Consider the following 17,136-nt stretch of genomic DNA (forward strand, 5'->3'; position numbering starts at 1 on the left):
GTTTAGTGAAGTGAAATTCCCTATCTAGAAACAGTAACTTCTACCATAGTGCATTTGGTGCTTGAATAGTGCCTGTGTGCAATATACAAGAGGATAAATTACAAATTGTTGTTTCTCATGCTGGTTAAACTTGAGTGAATGGCTTAGTGCAGTGGTGTCCAAACTTCTCCACCCCCAGCCCTCTCCTGCATTTATGGAATCTGTCACATCTCACCTCCATTACTGCACAGCCAAGGCTTCCTCAGCAGAGGCGTTGGGCTGAAGTTAGAGCTGGGGACAGAACTGGGGATGAGGAAGGAGCTGGGTTAGAGGCAGAGCTGGTATTGGGGTGGAGAGGGAATGAGGGTTGAGCTGGGCTAGGGGTGGGATGGAGTGGGGCTGGAGCTGGGCTCGGGGCAGAGCACGGGGCAGAGTGGAGCTGGGGTCGGAGCAGGGCTGGGTGGCGCTCCCTCTCCATCCCCTCTGGGGACTGGCCCGGGCTCTGCCATGCACCCACCTCCAAATGTTTCTCTGCAGCCCCTAGGGGAGTATGTCCCACAGTTTGGGAACCACTGATTTAGTGTTTTGGTTTTTTTTCCCCTTCTGTCAGCTCAAAGTGTAATATCAAGGTACAGGTTATAACTGTAGATTCTAGGCTATTAAAAGTGAATGAAATGCAGTTTCAAAACAAATATCTCAGTGTAAAATACATTGGCAAGCTTTTCTTGTTGTGCATCATAGTTACTTTTCAAGCAGAGTTAGTAGTGGGATCTCTATCAGAACATAAAACCCCATAAATATTTTTTGTTTTACTTGACACATGACTCCAGAAAGCTTCCTTTTTAGGTTGAAATATCTAGTGCTCTATCTTTGAAAGATATTACTAGCTTCTGAAATGCAGTTGTAAAATGTGTGCTGAGGAACTCTCAAAGGAAAGGTGTATAATTCAGTAGCTGTTTAATTAATAAAATAAATCCTGGAAGCAAAAGACTATGCTATTCATAGCAGCTCCTTATTTTTAACCAAGCTGTCTGCAAGTTAGTAACTTTTGTTTATAAGGACTAGTTTATCTAATCTTTCTAGAAAACAATTTTTTGTGTACTAAAAACGTTTGAGCAATTCAAGTCATGTTTCCCTCTGGTTGGACTTGGATGTTTGTGTGAACCTCTTATTTGTGTTAGCAGTTCTTCATGCATTAATTCAAATGCACAGAACGTAAGAAAATGGCTGTGCCTAGCTTTTTATTTTGTTAATATTATTCATGAGATAAAATCTATTTGCATGAATGACTTTACAGCCTTTAGTCTTTTCTATTATTTAGAAGAACTGTACAAGAAACTCTCCGGGGGAAAAAAATAAAATTAAAAAAACGTTGCAATACAAGTTAAAATGGTTCCTGAATGGGTAATTACATTTCCATTCATGTTTCTCCCACAATTTTTGATGAATTTAAGTACTCAGCAGTTTCTTTTAGCAGTATGTTCAAACTTAGGAATTGCCAAACCATAATAGATCAATGGTCCATCTTGTCCATTATCCTCTTTCAATATTCTTCAGATTAAGGCATAAAATGACCATAATGCACCTCTGTGCAGTACTAGACTATGGGTGACAATTTATTTCTGACCTTCAGCTGGTGACATGCTTATGTCCTGTTGCATGAGAATTAATTGTTTGTAATTTTAATTTTATGATATAGTTTAAGGGCAGATTCTATTAATACTAGTGTGTGTCTAATCTATTTTTAATCTTATGAAGGTATTTGCTTCTGTAAAGTCGTGTTAAATTATCAAGGCTTTATATTACTGTGTGATTCTTTGAGAGGAATTTGATGCAGAAGGCAAGTGTTTTGTACAGTAAGAAATTATTTTTCTCCTAGCCTACAGACTATACACTGTAGTCCCTCGACTAGTTAAGTTTGTTGATGTACTGACCAACTGGTACGTTAGAATGAATCGCAGAAGATTAAAGGTGGGTGCTATTTCTGTTGCTAACTTTTTACTGTAGGTAGAGCCCAATGTAGTTTAAATAGATTAATTAAGCTAATAAAATCCCTATAGAATCTTTGTGTTATATAAAACTGTGTAGCTTCAGCTGAATAGCTGAAAGTGCAAATAAATATAATTTTTCCCTTTTTACTCCGTTTATGTTTTTGCCCCTTGTTTCTTCATAGGGCAAGTAAAAATACACAGTAGCCCATAATTTTTGTTTTGTTGGGTAGGATTGAACTGTAATTGTGGATCTTGGGAAGCTAGCATTTATTGGGTAAAGGAGTAAAATCATGTATTACAGTGTGAGAATGTAGTTCATGATTTTAAAAGTGTAGATGTTTTTCTAATCCTTTTCCTTTCTCCATGGATACTTTGAATAGGGTGAAAATGGGAATGAGGACTGCATTATGGCCTTGGAAACCTTGTTCAGTGTTCTGTATGCAATGTGCAGACTCATGGTAAGGGTGTTATGCTCAACTGTAATTATTATTTAAAGTATCAAACTAGATTCCCCTGAAAGCCTGGATGCATGCTTCTCATTGTTACAGTTGCCCCTAGAAGTAACAGACCAGAGTCTGAAAATGGGGAAAACTGCTACTGCATTTTATCGTTATATTATATAGTATTGCATTTTCTCTGCATGTTTACTTGCACTAAGAATTGTATTATAAAAGGCAGACATCAACTGAGATTGTAAGGAGATTTGAATAATAATGGGTTAAATGCAAATGGAAGGTGAACAGCTGGCATCAATTTAATTTGTTCATCATGGCCTATTCTTTGAATTCGTGTTATACTTTGTAGTGTTAAAACGCAAAGTAAATATTTCATTTTTGCAAAGCTGTCTGTTGGACTGTATAATCCTGTACCATAAGGATTCCTGATTAATAGGAAAAAAGGAACACGCAAAAAAACTTGTGTATTGATAATGATGAAGGTAACTGGTTGAAAATATAGAGGATACAATTCAGTAAGAGAATGCATTCATGAATAATAATAATAGAAAATATTGCAGGCACCTTATACTCCCTTTATCACTGAAATGATGTACCAGAATCTGAAGACCCTTATTGATCCAGCCTCAGTTCAGGAGAAGAACAGTGATAGCATTCACTATCTCATGCTTCCTCAAGTGAGGTAAGAAACAATCTCTATTGGTGACTGTGGACAGGGTTCTCTTTCCTGTAGTTACAGAGAGAAATCTTCATATCGTATTCACATGTTTAAACAAAGCAAAAATACCAGTCTTGGGCATTTACAAGCATGCAAGGAACACATTTTTGGATACAAAGGATCCCTTTTGCAACCAGAAAATAATCTTGAGGCTGTGCTTATTTTTTTTAATCACTTCTGTTTTTCCTTAGGCAGGCAAAATATGTAATTGAAGTGTTTATGAAACTGTTTGTTTTACTCCCATGGGTGGCAAGTTTGTAGAAATTTTGGTGGTGCCCAGAACCTGCCCCCCAACTCTGCCCCCTAAACTCCGCCCCCACCTGCCTAAGGCTCTGGGAGGGGGTTTGGGTGGGAGGTCTGGGGTACAGATCCTGGGCTGGGGATTAGAGTGCAGGAGGGGTGCAGGCTTTGAGATGGATTTTGGGTGCTGGGTGCAGGGGATGGGTGTGCAGGAGGGGGTGAGGGGTGCAGGCTTTGGGATGGAGTTTGGGTGCAGGCTCTGGGCTAGGGGTGGGGGCATAGGAAGTGTTGAGAGGTGCAGGCTCTGGGAGGGAGTTTGGGGGTGGGAAGGGGTGTGTGGGAAGGGGGATGGGGTGCACCATCTGGGAGGGAGTTTGGGGATAGGAGGGAGTGTAGGGGTGACGGCTGAGGATGAAGGATTCATGATGCAGGAGGGGGCTCAGGGCTAGGGCAGAGGATTAGGGTGTGAGGAGATGAGGGTTGGGGCTGAGGATGAGGAGTTCATGCTGCGGGAGGGCTCAGGGCGCTGAAGATAGGGTCAGGGCATGGGACCTCTGGCTGGACTAGGATAGGGTGCGGGGGATAGCTCTTTGAGGAAGAATAGGGTGCAGGGGATAGGGTTCATGATGCGGTTGCTCGAGGCTTGGGCAGATAGGGTGCGGGGGCAGAGGCCTGGCTGGCTGAGGATTAGGGGCGGGGGGCAGAGGCTCTGGCTGGGTTGAGGATAGAGTGCGGAGGCTGGGGCTCTGGCTGGGTGAAGAGTTGGGGGCATGAGAGGCTAGGGCAGAGTGAGTGCTGGTGAGGGTAAGGGCAGCCTGCCTTGCCTAGCGGAGGGAGGACTGACCGGGGCAATTCAGACAGCAGTTCTGCTGGAATGCTCTCTTGCCTACGAGCAGGCAGAGGGACAGTGCGCGCTGCTTCTGTCAGGCAGACAAGGCGCATGGGGGGACACGCCGGGGGAGGGGTGGCAGGCGGGGCTGGGACCTGCTCCAGGCAGGACGCGCTGGAGGTGTGGGGGAAGACCCTGGGGCCGGCCCGATCCCAGCAGGGCCGGGGGAGAGACCCAGCTCCAAATATTGCTGGAGCAGGGCACCCAGCCCTGAATATTCCTGGAGCCTGAGCACTGCAAATGTATATAGCCTGCCGCCTATGTTTACTCCTGTATACCACTTTGCCTTAGGGGAGTGTTTCCATTTAGTCTTTAACACACTTGCCATTTCTGAGGTGTGTTACCCTGACAGGACTAGCTGGGACAGTATTGATGAGGTGCTGTGGCAGTATTTGGAGGGAAGATGCAGAGTTAGCACTCTTTTTCTAGATCCTATCTCTCCCCTTCAGCAAAAAAGCTGGCTACAGACTTGGGTTTCTCTGCATACTGAGAACCAGTAGGGTATACAGCTTGCTGGGGCAAGAGAAGATTGGTCACAGAGCTATATTGTTCCCCATTTCTCATAGGCATGAAGTGTCTCTTTCAAGATGGATGCTTAGTTGGAGGCTGCAGTGCCTGCCTTCTCCAAAAAGACCCCCAAAGGATCATAAAACTGTGTGTTGGAGCCTTTTCATGTCTGAATATGTCTGGCCATAAGCCTTCCTCAGTACCAGTCTGGTGTTAAATCTCAGACTGAAAGAGGTTGTTGCGTTGAACGGGCTCCATAAGGAACTGTGAAAATGATTTCTACTGGCTAAGGGTCTGTGTTCTTCAGATGGAGTCAAGGAAAGCTCCTCTTTACAAGAGGATACCTGGTAAGAAAGATAAAGATCCTGTCACTGAATCTGCTTGGATTTTGGTGTGATCAGAGTCCTGTAACTGAGGGGTCCCCAAAAGATTTTTCTTGGATCCAAGTTGGTCACATCAGTCTGCCTCATCAGGTCACCCATTATATCAGTCTGACCATATATGAGGAGTCAACAGCTTTTGAAGGCTATGGAGAGATTTAACTATCTTCCCTCTAGCACCATGAAGGTGAGCCCATAGAACCATGGCGGCTCCTGTTCTAAAGTAAGCTCATGTCATTTGCAGATCCATGGGGTCCTTGGTCCCTGCAGATCCAAGGTTGGTACTGGGGACTTCTCAGAAATGAGAAGGAATAAGAGTTCTTTCCTGTTGTGCTGCAGGTCAGCCTCACAACGCAGCAAGAACGACACAGGAACATATTTTAGACCTCAGATGTCACCTTAGGCCACCCAGAGTTTAAATCTTATCTAGGCTTTTCTTTTTATGCATATTGTGCCTCTTGGTCTCTGACCAAGCAAGAGAGCTACTAGTTGTGTTCCTTCTGATGGTTACACAGTATGCACTAATTGTGGAAAGCATTGTTACAAGAAACCTAATGAGATTCATTTAGCAATGCTGCTGAGTTTATGTATTTTAGAAGTGTACTTATCAATTTCACATTCTGTGTCATAGAAAAGTTGTCATTAGGAATGCCCTTGAACTGGTAGTGTATATGAACAAATAGAAAGAAATTCAGTTATTCATGGCAACTTAATTTATGTAACTTATTAGGTCCCATGTGCACTCCTGTTCACTTCTACTAATCAACTCAAAGATAGGTGTGATTTTTAAAACTAAATTAAACTTGAGGTTTTATAGTGGCTAAAAATCAGGCAGTCATTTTTCTTCGTTGGTGCCTTTTTTGTCTTAGTGTTATGTTTAAATTAAGCTTTGATTTTGATAGTTAATCTGTAATGAGCTAGCTTTTCCAAGGGCAGTAGCACACAGAGCAGCAGAGACGACATCTTTTTTTGTGGCAATTGTAGACTGTGGTGGTGTGTACTTCCACAGCAGTATGATAGGTTTATACAAAAAAAGCTATATGGCAAATATCAGGGTTTTCAGATTAAACTGACTGTGTCATTTTCAGGGTTAGACATAAATTTGTGTCCAACTTTTAAAACTGCATGTGTGTAAGAGAATGAATTGGTTCTATGACACTTTAAGCAATATATTGATATATGCAATCAATGGTAATAGCTCTGAGTTCTTGGGAGTCCACAAAAATGTGATTTCATTCCCTTTAAGTGCTATTCTGATTAGTGATTTAGGAAAATTCTGACAACCTTCAAGATGGCCACCAAGATGCAAGAGGTTAATCCAAAACCTTTTGCCCTGCCTTGACTCCCAGAATTCTGAGCTCCAGCTGTAGCTCTTATTTCCTGTTCTTGGTTTAATTGCACAGTCTCCTGATACATTGCTTGTTGCAGACTTTTATATACCTTTGAAATCAATAAGTTTTTACAGAAACAGTTGAACATGAGTTGCTGTAATAGATCTATACTTCAATTACAGTCAAATAAACAATAGATCTATAAACTCTGACCCTGAAATATTGGGATTTTTTTAGCAATGATTTATGTTTCAGGCCCTTTGTCTTCAGTTTTTACTGATACTTTTTTTAAAGAAAAAATCCTGGGTTTTATAAAAGCTACTATTTGGTTTTCTATTGTTTTTTTTTTTTTTCCCTGTCTGAATTTTGGACCATGCAATACATGAAAATACTGCTGATAATAAGAAAATCAAGAACTTACATGAAGCAGATATGTTGATTTTAATAAATTAGTCTAATTGTAAATATGAGGCTGTCTGCTCAAGTAAGGCAGAGTAGTGGAATGAACAAACACACGCATGTGCACATATGTATGTACTGTTAATGTGCAGTTCATGAAATAAACCACACCATTAAACCGCTTTTACTTCTAGTACTCTTACTTTTCTATACTTGTTGCTTTTTTTTCTGTCCTCCCCTCTCCCAATATTTACCCAGAAAACTGCTCGATTATTTTTTTGCACCAATTTTAAATTTTTTGTAATAAACATAGATAAATTCCCAGGAAATTTTCGAACAAAGAAATAACTGAAAATGAAGGCCTTACTTATGTTGTATGCTAACTAGATTCTTCTCTGTCCAAAGTAACAGGTAAAATCAGAAACTTTGTTTTTGTAATACTTCATTGAGTTTTATAATAAACCACAAATCTATCAAAAATATTCTCACAATGGAGTTTCACAATAACACTTTAAAGTCTTAGTGGAAAGTAATATTTCTTACTATGAACATTTTATGAATGAAAACAAGAAAACTTTATACTGCAATAAAGTACAGATTTAAACTTTTTTTTTAAGTCCTTCCCTTGGAAGTTGGTTTGAAGAAGCACAGAAACTTAGAAATAGCCAGTAACTTTAATCCAGAACTTCTTGGTACCACAGATTAGGGCATGACAAGTCTTAAATCGTGCTCCATGGATTCTTCTCCCTTCTGGTAAATCTTCCAGACCACTCTGTTTTACACCAAGAATGTTTCCACTTAAAATGATATAATTACCAACTTCACATCCATAGTATTCTTTTCTTTTGTTCACAACTTTTCTGACACAAATCAATACCAAAATAGTAATGACTCTGTGCTTCGCTTGAAAATGTATGTAGTTTTGAAGGAGCTGCCTGAAATTCAGATACATTCAAACAGTCAACGAAGAATAAGAACTGGCATCACTTATAGAACTGGTGATTGCTTTTACATTTGACTCTATGCTTAACTTGAAAATCAAGCTGTCTGGAAACAGAGAGGTGTTGGGGGAGCTTGTTATCAAGCCACAGAGAAAAGCAAAAGGTTTGAAATACATAAGCTTTCTGGAAAATACAGGTCTGAATTCTGGGAAAATGCACGTGGCCCGTCATCCTTTTATAAACCACATTTTCAAGATAAAAAATTATGGAGATCCCACCAGTTCACTATGTGTGGGTATTTCAATAGTAATGTAACTGTTTCATTTGTTATGTATTGTTGCATATTTCATTATATAAAAAATGTAAATCCTGCTCTTCATTGGATAGTTGTGAAATAGTTATCAAGACTATTCATTTTACATCAGTCAGTCATGTGAAAGCTATTAATGACAACTAATAAGACTAATTCTTAAAAAAAGAAACTCTCACACAAAATTGCTTTTTAGCATTGCCAGTAAATGGATATGACCAAATCTGCTATGGGAAATTTTTGAAGATGTGATGATGGGTTAAAGGTTCATTTAAATAAATCCAAAGACATGAAAACATTAAATTGTTTCTTCCTAATCTAGGGAGAATCTGATTGACAAAAAAATTGAAAATGCTGTTTCCTGGATGCAATCTGTTATTGAGCTTGGCCGGGTAATCCGAGACAGAAAAACCATTCCAGTAAAGGTTAGAAGCTCTTAATATCTTTTACATCAATATTCCATGAACACACAGCAACTCTGTAACTTTCGGAGAAGGGGGGAGTAAGTGACTAAATCTCTGCTAGCAAGCAGATTAAACAGAAAGAAATTTAATTTAAAATGACCAAAACAATATTTTCTGTTCCCTTTATTTCTTCTCTCAGACTGAACCTCTGTTGATTTTTGTTGCAGTATCCACTGAAAGAAGTAGTGGTTATCCATCAGGACCCAGAGGCTCTGGAAAACATCAGGTCTTTGGAGAAGTATATACTTGAGGTAAGAACATAATCAACAGAGGAGATTTATGGAGTTTTACTGTGCAAGTCAATTTCAAAGAAGCTCTTCTATTTCATAGTTAAATTACATATACTGCTCTTCTGGGCCACATTCCATATTTGGTCAGTATGCAAATTTGTGAGTCATATAAATAGGAGCTGTGTGCAAAGGGTGGATTATGACGCTAAATCTCCAGACTACGTTTATGAGAAACACGTAATCTCTGAAAGTGTCTGACCACACAGCATGACTTTGTTAATATAGAAGTCATTCAGAGAACTTTAGAAATATACTTTTTCATGATCATTGTGGGGCAGAAATGTAGTTTGAATGAAAATGAGGCATGCTAAATCACTCAGGATTGCCAAAGTATATTGTAGCCAAATCTTGGAGGTGAAATTGTAGGGGCAATCATTATTTATGAATAAATAATTCAAGGATATTAAAATACAATGACTAGAGTATATGCTGAAGGGTTAAGGAAGTATGCAGATCCATAGCTTAGTTAGATGGAAAGTTCTGTGAAAAGTAAGAGCAGAAAACAACTGAGTATGTTCCAAAAGTTCTCAAAGCTTAACCTGTTTTTTCCAAAGGTCTGTAGAAAATAAAATATCAAATAGGTAAGATTTTATGGTCTATATAATTTCTTATAATTATCTTGAGCATCCCCTGCGATATGCCTTTGTAGTTTTCTCTCTTTAATGTGGGTCCATTAGAGAAAATGCACTCTGCCCTCCTTTAATACTTTACTAGGATAAAAACCCTTCCTTTCAAAATAAATTAACCTTTTTGGTATTTGACATATTTGAGTTAACTGTCAAATTGTCTAGGCATCCTGCTTTCAGCCAGTCATCTAAAAATTAGTAGTTTCAAGATGTCCTGGAAGCTTTTAATCTCTGTACCAAATTCAAGAAGTTGGGGTGGGGAAACAAACATTTCTTTTCATCTGTAAATGCTGGTTGTGGAGCTGTTATCCATTGTCTCTTGAATTCAATTAAATGCTGTTACAAACAGCTCATTTTTAAGTGTGTATTCTTTCACTTCAAAGATATCCTGCAGTAGAAAAATCAAGTGTGTGGGTAGAAGGCAGGAAGGCAACATTTGGTAAGGAAGACAGTTTTTCAGCTGGAGTGGCTAGTTTTATTTGAGCTGTTTTACAGAGTTTTTAAAAGATAAACTACTTTTTTTGGAATTGAGGTTTAGGGATACTTTGAACTCTTACCAAGGTAGATAACATGAGTATAAAGGATGACATGGAGAGTGCCAGGTATTTAAAATTAATTAAGCAATATGCAGTTGAATTGTTTAGCTTGATGATTTAGGTGGATTGTCACGTGAAGTCTGTAGGAAAATGTGTGCAATGTGAAAATCTGATTAGTGTTATAAAATAAATATCCAAATTAAAGCACAAACATTGCACAGGATCTTCATTGATCATATGATGAAATCTTCCATAGGGAACTGTAACTGCACATAAACGTTGAATGTAGTAGTTCTTCTTCAAGTGCTTGCTCATATCGATTCCAATTAGGTGTGCGCGCGCTGCATGCACGCTCGTTGGAAGATTTTTACCCTAGCAACACTCGGGTCGGCTGGGTCACCCCCTAGAGTGGCGTCGCCATGGCGTCAGATATATACCCCCTACCGACCCAACTGCCTTTCAGTTCCTTCTTACCACCCATGTCGGTCGTTGGAACAGTGGTGCGCAGCTTAGCTGATCTCCACTTCCCTAGCTACTTGTAGTTCTCTTACTAATTCTTGTGTATATAGTTATAATTTCTATAGTTGTAGTTAGTTTTATTCATTCTATTATATAGTTAGTGTTTATAGTTGAGAGGGGTTTAGGGATTAGCCCCTTCCCTGCAACCGGTATCAGGGCCCATGCCCGGTTCACCGGGCTTCAAACCGTGCTTAGCCTGCCACAAGCTGATGCCAACGGTAGATCCCCACGACTCCTGTCTTAAGTGCCTCAGGGAATCCCATCTCTTGGATAAGTGCCGTATCTGTAAGGCCTTTAAGCCGAGGACGAAGAAAGAGCAGGACTTTCGTCTCAAACAGCTCCTGATGGAGGCAGCTCTTAGTCCTCTGCCATCGACACCGAGCGCCGGACAGTCTGCATCAGGGAGAAGCGCTTCTTCGGCACCGGATCGCACTGGTACCGCTAAGTCCCCGCGGCACCAGCTGTCGCCAGCATGGATGTCTGCTCGGCACCATACCCTCTCCCTGCAGTTTAAGAAACATAAGACTCCTGCTGCTTCTGTGCCACCTGCACCACAGTTGGAGCACCCGCCTAAGTTGGACCGCCTGGCACAACACCTGCTGTGGCGCCGCCAGCTTCGGCACCGTCGATTCTGGTCCCGCAAGGGCCGTCGAGTCCGGTGCCTGAAAGCTCCCCGGCGTACGCCGTGGTTGAGCTCACTATTCCCTCCATGCCGGAGACCTTTTCCACGGCGAGGGAGCTGATCGCGCTGACAGAGTCTGCATTGCCTCAACCCCTGGCACCTCCGGTGTGGGTTATACGATCGATTGGCAAGCCTGCCCTGCTGAGACCATCCTCTGTCGGCACCGCCGAGAGGCACCAATCACGATTGCGGTCCCACCGGTGCTCTCGGTCCCGTCGCCGATCCCGGTCCCGACACCGCTCGCAGTCCTGGCACTGCTCTCCATTTCGGTACCGGTCGCACTCGCCGCACCTTTCAAAGTCCCATTCACCAGCCCGGTACTCTCGGCACCGATCCAGCTCCTGGAACCATTCCCGGCACCGCGCCTCTCGCAGTCGCTCCATACGTCGAGCTTTGAGATCCCAGTTGATCTCCTGGCATCGCTCTGGTCGCAGGTCCCGGTCTCGTTCCCGGTACCGGTATGGCGCCCGGTACCTCTCTCCGGTGCCACACAGAGAGAGATCATTTAGAGATGGAGACCCTTCCCACGGCTTTTCAGCTCCTCCGTGGCCGTCTCGACACACATCTGTGTCATCTCACACGGACAGTGCTTCCTATGCACAGGACTGTGACTCAGATGTGCCCAGCTGAGTCTTCCAGGAGACCCAGACCCAAGAACAAGGACCTCATCAGTGATCATTCTGGACACCTCGGGCATATCACCAAGCCCGAGGTGCACCTCCAGTACCATCACGCTCCGTACCATTGGAACACTGGGTGCCGGAGGCGACTGTCAGCCGCCCCCCTCCTGCGGGTACGGAGGAAGCTCCCATTCAGTCAACAGACTCTCAGGTCCCACCTGAGCCTGACGTCTCCCAAGAACAGGAGCCCACGCAGGACCCTCTTGTCCCTGGCCTTTCCTCTTCCTCCTCTCCAGATGAAGCAGTGGTGGGGACATCCTCCTCGGGCCCTCCTCCAGTTGACCTGAGGGCACATCAGGACCTCCTGAGACACGTGGCCCTGAATATGAATCTTCAGGTGGAGGAGGTCCCAGAGATAGAGGACCCTGTGGTAGATATTTTGTCAGCTGACACCCTCACAAGAATGGCCTTCCCATTCATTCGTATGATCCAGGCAAATGCCGATACCATCTGGCAGTGTCGAGCCTCTATTCTGCCCATGGCCAGGGGAGTTGAGCAGAAGTACATGGGGTACAAGTACCTGTACATGCACCCTCCTCCCTGCTCCTTTGTCGTGCAATCAGTCAATGAAAGGGAGCGCCATGGCCAGTAAGCTCCTGCTCCAAAATCAAAGGAGGCTAGGCACATGGACTTATTGGGCCTCAAAGTATAGTCTGCTGGGTGCCTCCAACTCAGGGTGGCAAACCAGCAAGCCCTGCTTAGCCGGTACAACTATAACACCTGGGCGACGGTTGGAAAATTCACGGAGTTAGTTCCCCAAGACTCCCTCCAAGAGTTTGCTGCCCTTTTGGAGGAAGGGAAGCAGGTGGCGAGAACTTCTCTCCAGGCCTTGCTGGACGCAGCCGACTCCACAGCCAGGACTCTGGCTTCAGGAATCGTCATGAGGTGAATATCATGGCTTCAGGTGTCAGGCCTTCCACCTGAATTACAACACGCCATACAGGACTTGCCCTTCGATGGCCAAGGCCTATTTTCTGAAAAGACTGACCCCAGGCTGCAAAGCCTAAAGGACAATAGGGTGATCATGCGCTCGCTTGGGATGCACACACCACTGACTCAGTGCAGATCCTTCCACCCCCAGCCTCACCACCCTTACCCCCCCTCAGGCCACGACAGGACTTCGGCAGAAGGCGCGGCCGAGGCAACTGCAGACGGCAGTCTGGATCCCAAGGGGATCAGAATCAGGGTCTCTCCAAACCAACCTTTTTGAAGGCACGCCAGAGAACAGCGTACCAGTTGTTTCCCAGGATCCTTTCCCTCCCTTTTGCGACGCCTCTCCTTTTTCCTCCCAGCGTGGACCCAACTAACTTTGGATCGTTGGGTCCTACGCACGGTAGAATTCAGATAACACCTCCAGTTTATTTCATCCCCCTACCCCCACCCCCATCCTTGTCCCTCTTCAGGGACCTCTCTCATGAGCAATTCCTCTTGCAAGAAGTACGGACGCTCCTTGCCATGGAAGCTATAGAGGAGGTACCAAAGGACTCAAGGGGCAAGGGGTTCTATTCCCGCTATTTCATAATCCCCAAAGCGAAGGGAGGACTCAACAAGTTCATGATAAAGTTGAAGTTCCGCATGGTATCCCTGGGGACCATCATCCCATCCTTGGATCTGGGAGACTGGTATGCCGCCCTTGACATGAAGGACGCATATTTTCACATTGCCATTTACCCTCCGCATAGACTGTACCTCCAGTTTGTGGTCAACTGTCAACATTTCCAGTTTACAGTCCTTCTGTTTGGCCTCTCTACAGCCCCACGAGTATTCACAAAATGCATGGCTGTAGTTGCCACCTCCCTCCATCGTCGTCAGATACACGTCTTCCCGTATCTTGACGATTGGCTCATTCGAGGGGCCTCCGAGACCCTAGTCACCCGTCACGTGGGCATCGTCAAGGTCCTATTCAAACAACTAGGCCTGATGATCAACCTAGAGAAATCCACTCTGGTTCCCGCACAAAGAATAGACTTCATTGGGGCCATTCTGGACTCCAGTCTCGCCAGGCCCTGCTTACCACAGCCTCAGTTTCAGGCAATGGCATCAATTATACAAGGCCTACAAAAATTCCCAACAACTTCGGCTCGCACTTGTCTCGGTCTCCTGGGTCACATGGCTGCCTGCACGTTCGTGACCAAACACTCCAGACTACGTCTCTGTCCCCTTCAAACTTGGCTCTCCTTGGTATACCACCCGGGCAGAGACAGTGTAGACACGATCCTCACGATCCCCCCGAGCATCCTAGGCTCCCTGGACTGGTGGTTAACGCCCTCCCTGGTCTGTGCAGGGATGCCATTCCATCCGCCTCAGTCTTCAATGACCCTGACAACGGATGCGTCATCTCTCAGTTGGGGTGCCCACCTTGAACATCTCCGTACTCAAGGCCTTTGGTCAGCTCAGGAACGGGCCTTGCACGTCAATGTGCGGGAGCTGAGAGCAGTCCGCCTTGCGTGCCAGGCGTTTCAAGGGCATTTACAAGGCCGTTGTGTCTCAGTGTTCACAGACAACACAATGGCCATGTTTTACATAAACAAGCAAGGAGAAGCACGTTCCTCTCCCCTTTGTCAGGAAGCTATTCAGCTCTGGGACTTCTGCATAGCCCACTCGATAGACCTGGTAGCATCTTTTCTCCTAGGGGTTCGGAACACTCTGGCGGATCAACTCAGCAGATCCTTCCTGTCTCACAAGTGGTCGATTCATCCGGATGTTATCCATTCTGTTTTCTGGAAGTGGGGCTTTCCCCATATAGACCTCTCCGCCTCCCACGTGAACAGGAAATGCCAGACGTTCTGCTCCTTCCAAGGTCTCTTCCCAGGGCTTGATCTCAGACGCATTTTTGATACTGTGGACGAGCCATCTGCTTTACGCCTTCCCACTGTTCCCGCTGGTTCACAAGGTCCTGCTCAAGCTCAACAGAGACAGAGCCCACCTGATCATGATCACTCCAGCCTGGCTGAGGCAACACTGGCGCACCATGTTGCTCGACCTGTCGATTGCAAACCCAGTCCCTCTACCTCTTTGCCCGGACCTCATAACTCAGGACCACGGCAGACTCCACCACCCATACCTGCAGTCTCTTCACCTCACAGCATGGTTACTGCGTGGTTAAGCCAGTCTGAGTTATGTTGCCCTGCCTCGGTGCAACAAGTGCTCCTGGATAGTAGGAAACCTTCCACCAGGTTAACATATCTGGCCAAGTGGAAGGGCTTCTCCTGCTGGTACGACCAACGTAATGTTGTTCCCACCAAGGTACCAGTCCCTACCATCTTGGATTACCTCTGGTCTCTCAAACAGCATGACTTAGCGGTATCTTCACTGAAGGTGCACGTGGCGGCCATCTCTACCTTCCACCCAGGGGAGGGCGGCCGCTCGGTGTTCTCTCATCCCATGGTTTCGAGGTTCCTCAAGGGCTTGGAGCGATTATACCCACAAGTACGCCACTCCGCCCCAACTTGGGACCTCAACCTAGTTCTAGTCAAACTTATGACTGCTCCTTCGAGCCGCTAGCAACCTGCTTGTTGCTGTACCTGTCCTGGAAGACAGCCTTCCTTGTAGCCATTACATCGGCAAGATGAGTTTCAGAGCTTCGGGCTCTCACCGTGGACCCTACGTATACAGTTTTTCATAAGGACAAGGTACAGCTGCGACTACATCCGGCCTTCCTCCCTAAAGTGGTATTGGCCTTTCATATCAACCAGGATATCTTCCTTCCGGTCTTCTTCCTGAAGCCACACTCATCACGCCGGGAGCAGCAACTGCACTCCCTAGACATCCGTAGGACACTCGCATTTTATATCGAGCGAACAAAGCCCTTCCGTAAAACACCCCAACTCTTTGTCACAGTCTCAGACTGAATGAAGGACCTACCTGTCTCCTCCCAGAGGATTCCGTCTTGGGTGACATCGTGCATCCGCACCTGCTATGACTTGGTTCATGTTCCGATGAGCCACCTTACCACTCATTCTACCAGGGCTCAGTCTTCATCTGCTGCTTTCCTGGCTCATGTACCCATCCAGGAGATATGTCATGTAGCTACTTGGTCCTCGGTCCACACCTTTGCGTCACATTAGACATTGGTTCAACAGTCCAAAGATGATGCGGCATTTGGATCAGCAGTTCTGCATTCTGCGACATCTCAGTCCAACCCCCCCGCCTAGGTAAGGCTTGGGAGTCACCTAATTGGAATCGATATGAGCAAGCACTCGAAGAAATCTTTTCTCATCTTGAACTATCACCCTTGTTATCTGGTAAAAACAAGGATTTTTTCAAGTACATTTTAATCTTTCTTGAATATTACCAAGATGATGCACAACATGAAGTTATATTACAACAAAACAATCAAGTTCATGCAAAGGAGACTGGATGAAGGAAAAGACGGTTACTCACCTTTGTAACTGTTGTTCTTCGAGATGTGTTGCTCATATCCATTCCAAACCTGCCCTCCTTCCCCTTTGTCAGAGTAGCCGGCAGGAAGGAACTGAAGGGCCGTTGGGTTGGCAGGGGTATATATCCGGCGCCATGGCAGTGCCACTCTAAGGGGCGACCCAGCCGACCCACCAAGTGTTGCTAGGGTAAAAATCTTCCGACGTATGTGCACGCAGTGCGCACACACCTAATTGGAATGGATATGAGCAACACATCTCGAAGAACAACAGTTACAAAGGTGAGTAACCGTCTTTTCCTTCATCCAGTCTCCTTTGCATGAACTTGATTGTTTTGTTGTAATATAACTTCATGTTGTGCATCATCTTGGTAATATTCAAGAGAGATTAAAATGTACTTGAAAAAATTCTTTTGTTTTTACCAGATAACAAGGGAGATAGTTCAAGATGAGAAAAGATTTTAAAAACTAATATTTTTTTTCTTTTCTGTTTAATACTTGTTTCTCTTAGATTAGGCAATATAAATGGACTAATCAATTTCACTTTCAGGTTCATATCCACTAGCAGAATTCTGCCAAGTTTGGGCTACAAGCACTGCAATAAAAGTTTGTTTATAAAAAGTGCTTTCATAGAATTTTGTTTAGTGATAAAATAGAAAATAAAATTATTGCAACACTTCTACCAGTGCTTGGTTTGGTACTCTCTAGGCCAATTTTGACTGGTCTCTTTAAATGTGAAAATATAAATTCTACCATGTAGCATTGCCCAATCTGGTTAGGTGTACTGAGAGTGTTTCACTTTTTCTAGCTCCATCAGGCAC

At 44.3% G+C, this 17,136-nt stretch overlaps 1 protein-coding gene across 2 annotated transcripts in view; it reads left to right on the forward strand.

Annotated features, from left to right (window-relative positions):
• Nucleotides 1-17,136, forward strand: part of IARS1 (isoleucyl-tRNA synthetase 1) — a 217,765-nt gene that overhangs the window by 157,168 nt on the left and 43,461 nt on the right. For both annotated transcript variants that reach the window (XM_075072949.1, XM_075072950.1), the window contains 5 exons: nucleotides 1,859-1,950; nucleotides 2,351-2,428; nucleotides 2,986-3,107; nucleotides 8,463-8,565; nucleotides 8,772-8,855. In XM_075072949.1, the coding sequence (XP_074929050.1) occupies nucleotides 1,859-1,950; nucleotides 2,351-2,428; nucleotides 2,986-3,107; nucleotides 8,463-8,565; nucleotides 8,772-8,855 (479 nt within the window). The remainder of the gene's footprint in view (nucleotides 1-1,858; nucleotides 1,951-2,350; nucleotides 2,429-2,985; nucleotides 3,108-8,462; nucleotides 8,566-8,771; nucleotides 8,856-17,136) is intronic.

This window comes from Chelonoidis abingdonii, chromosome 16 (assembly GCF_003597395.2).
Source record: "Chelonoidis abingdonii isolate Lonesome George chromosome 16, CheloAbing_2.0, whole genome shotgun sequence".
In the NCBI taxonomy this organism is placed as follows: domain Eukaryota; kingdom Metazoa; phylum Chordata; order Testudines; family Testudinidae; genus Chelonoidis; species Chelonoidis abingdonii.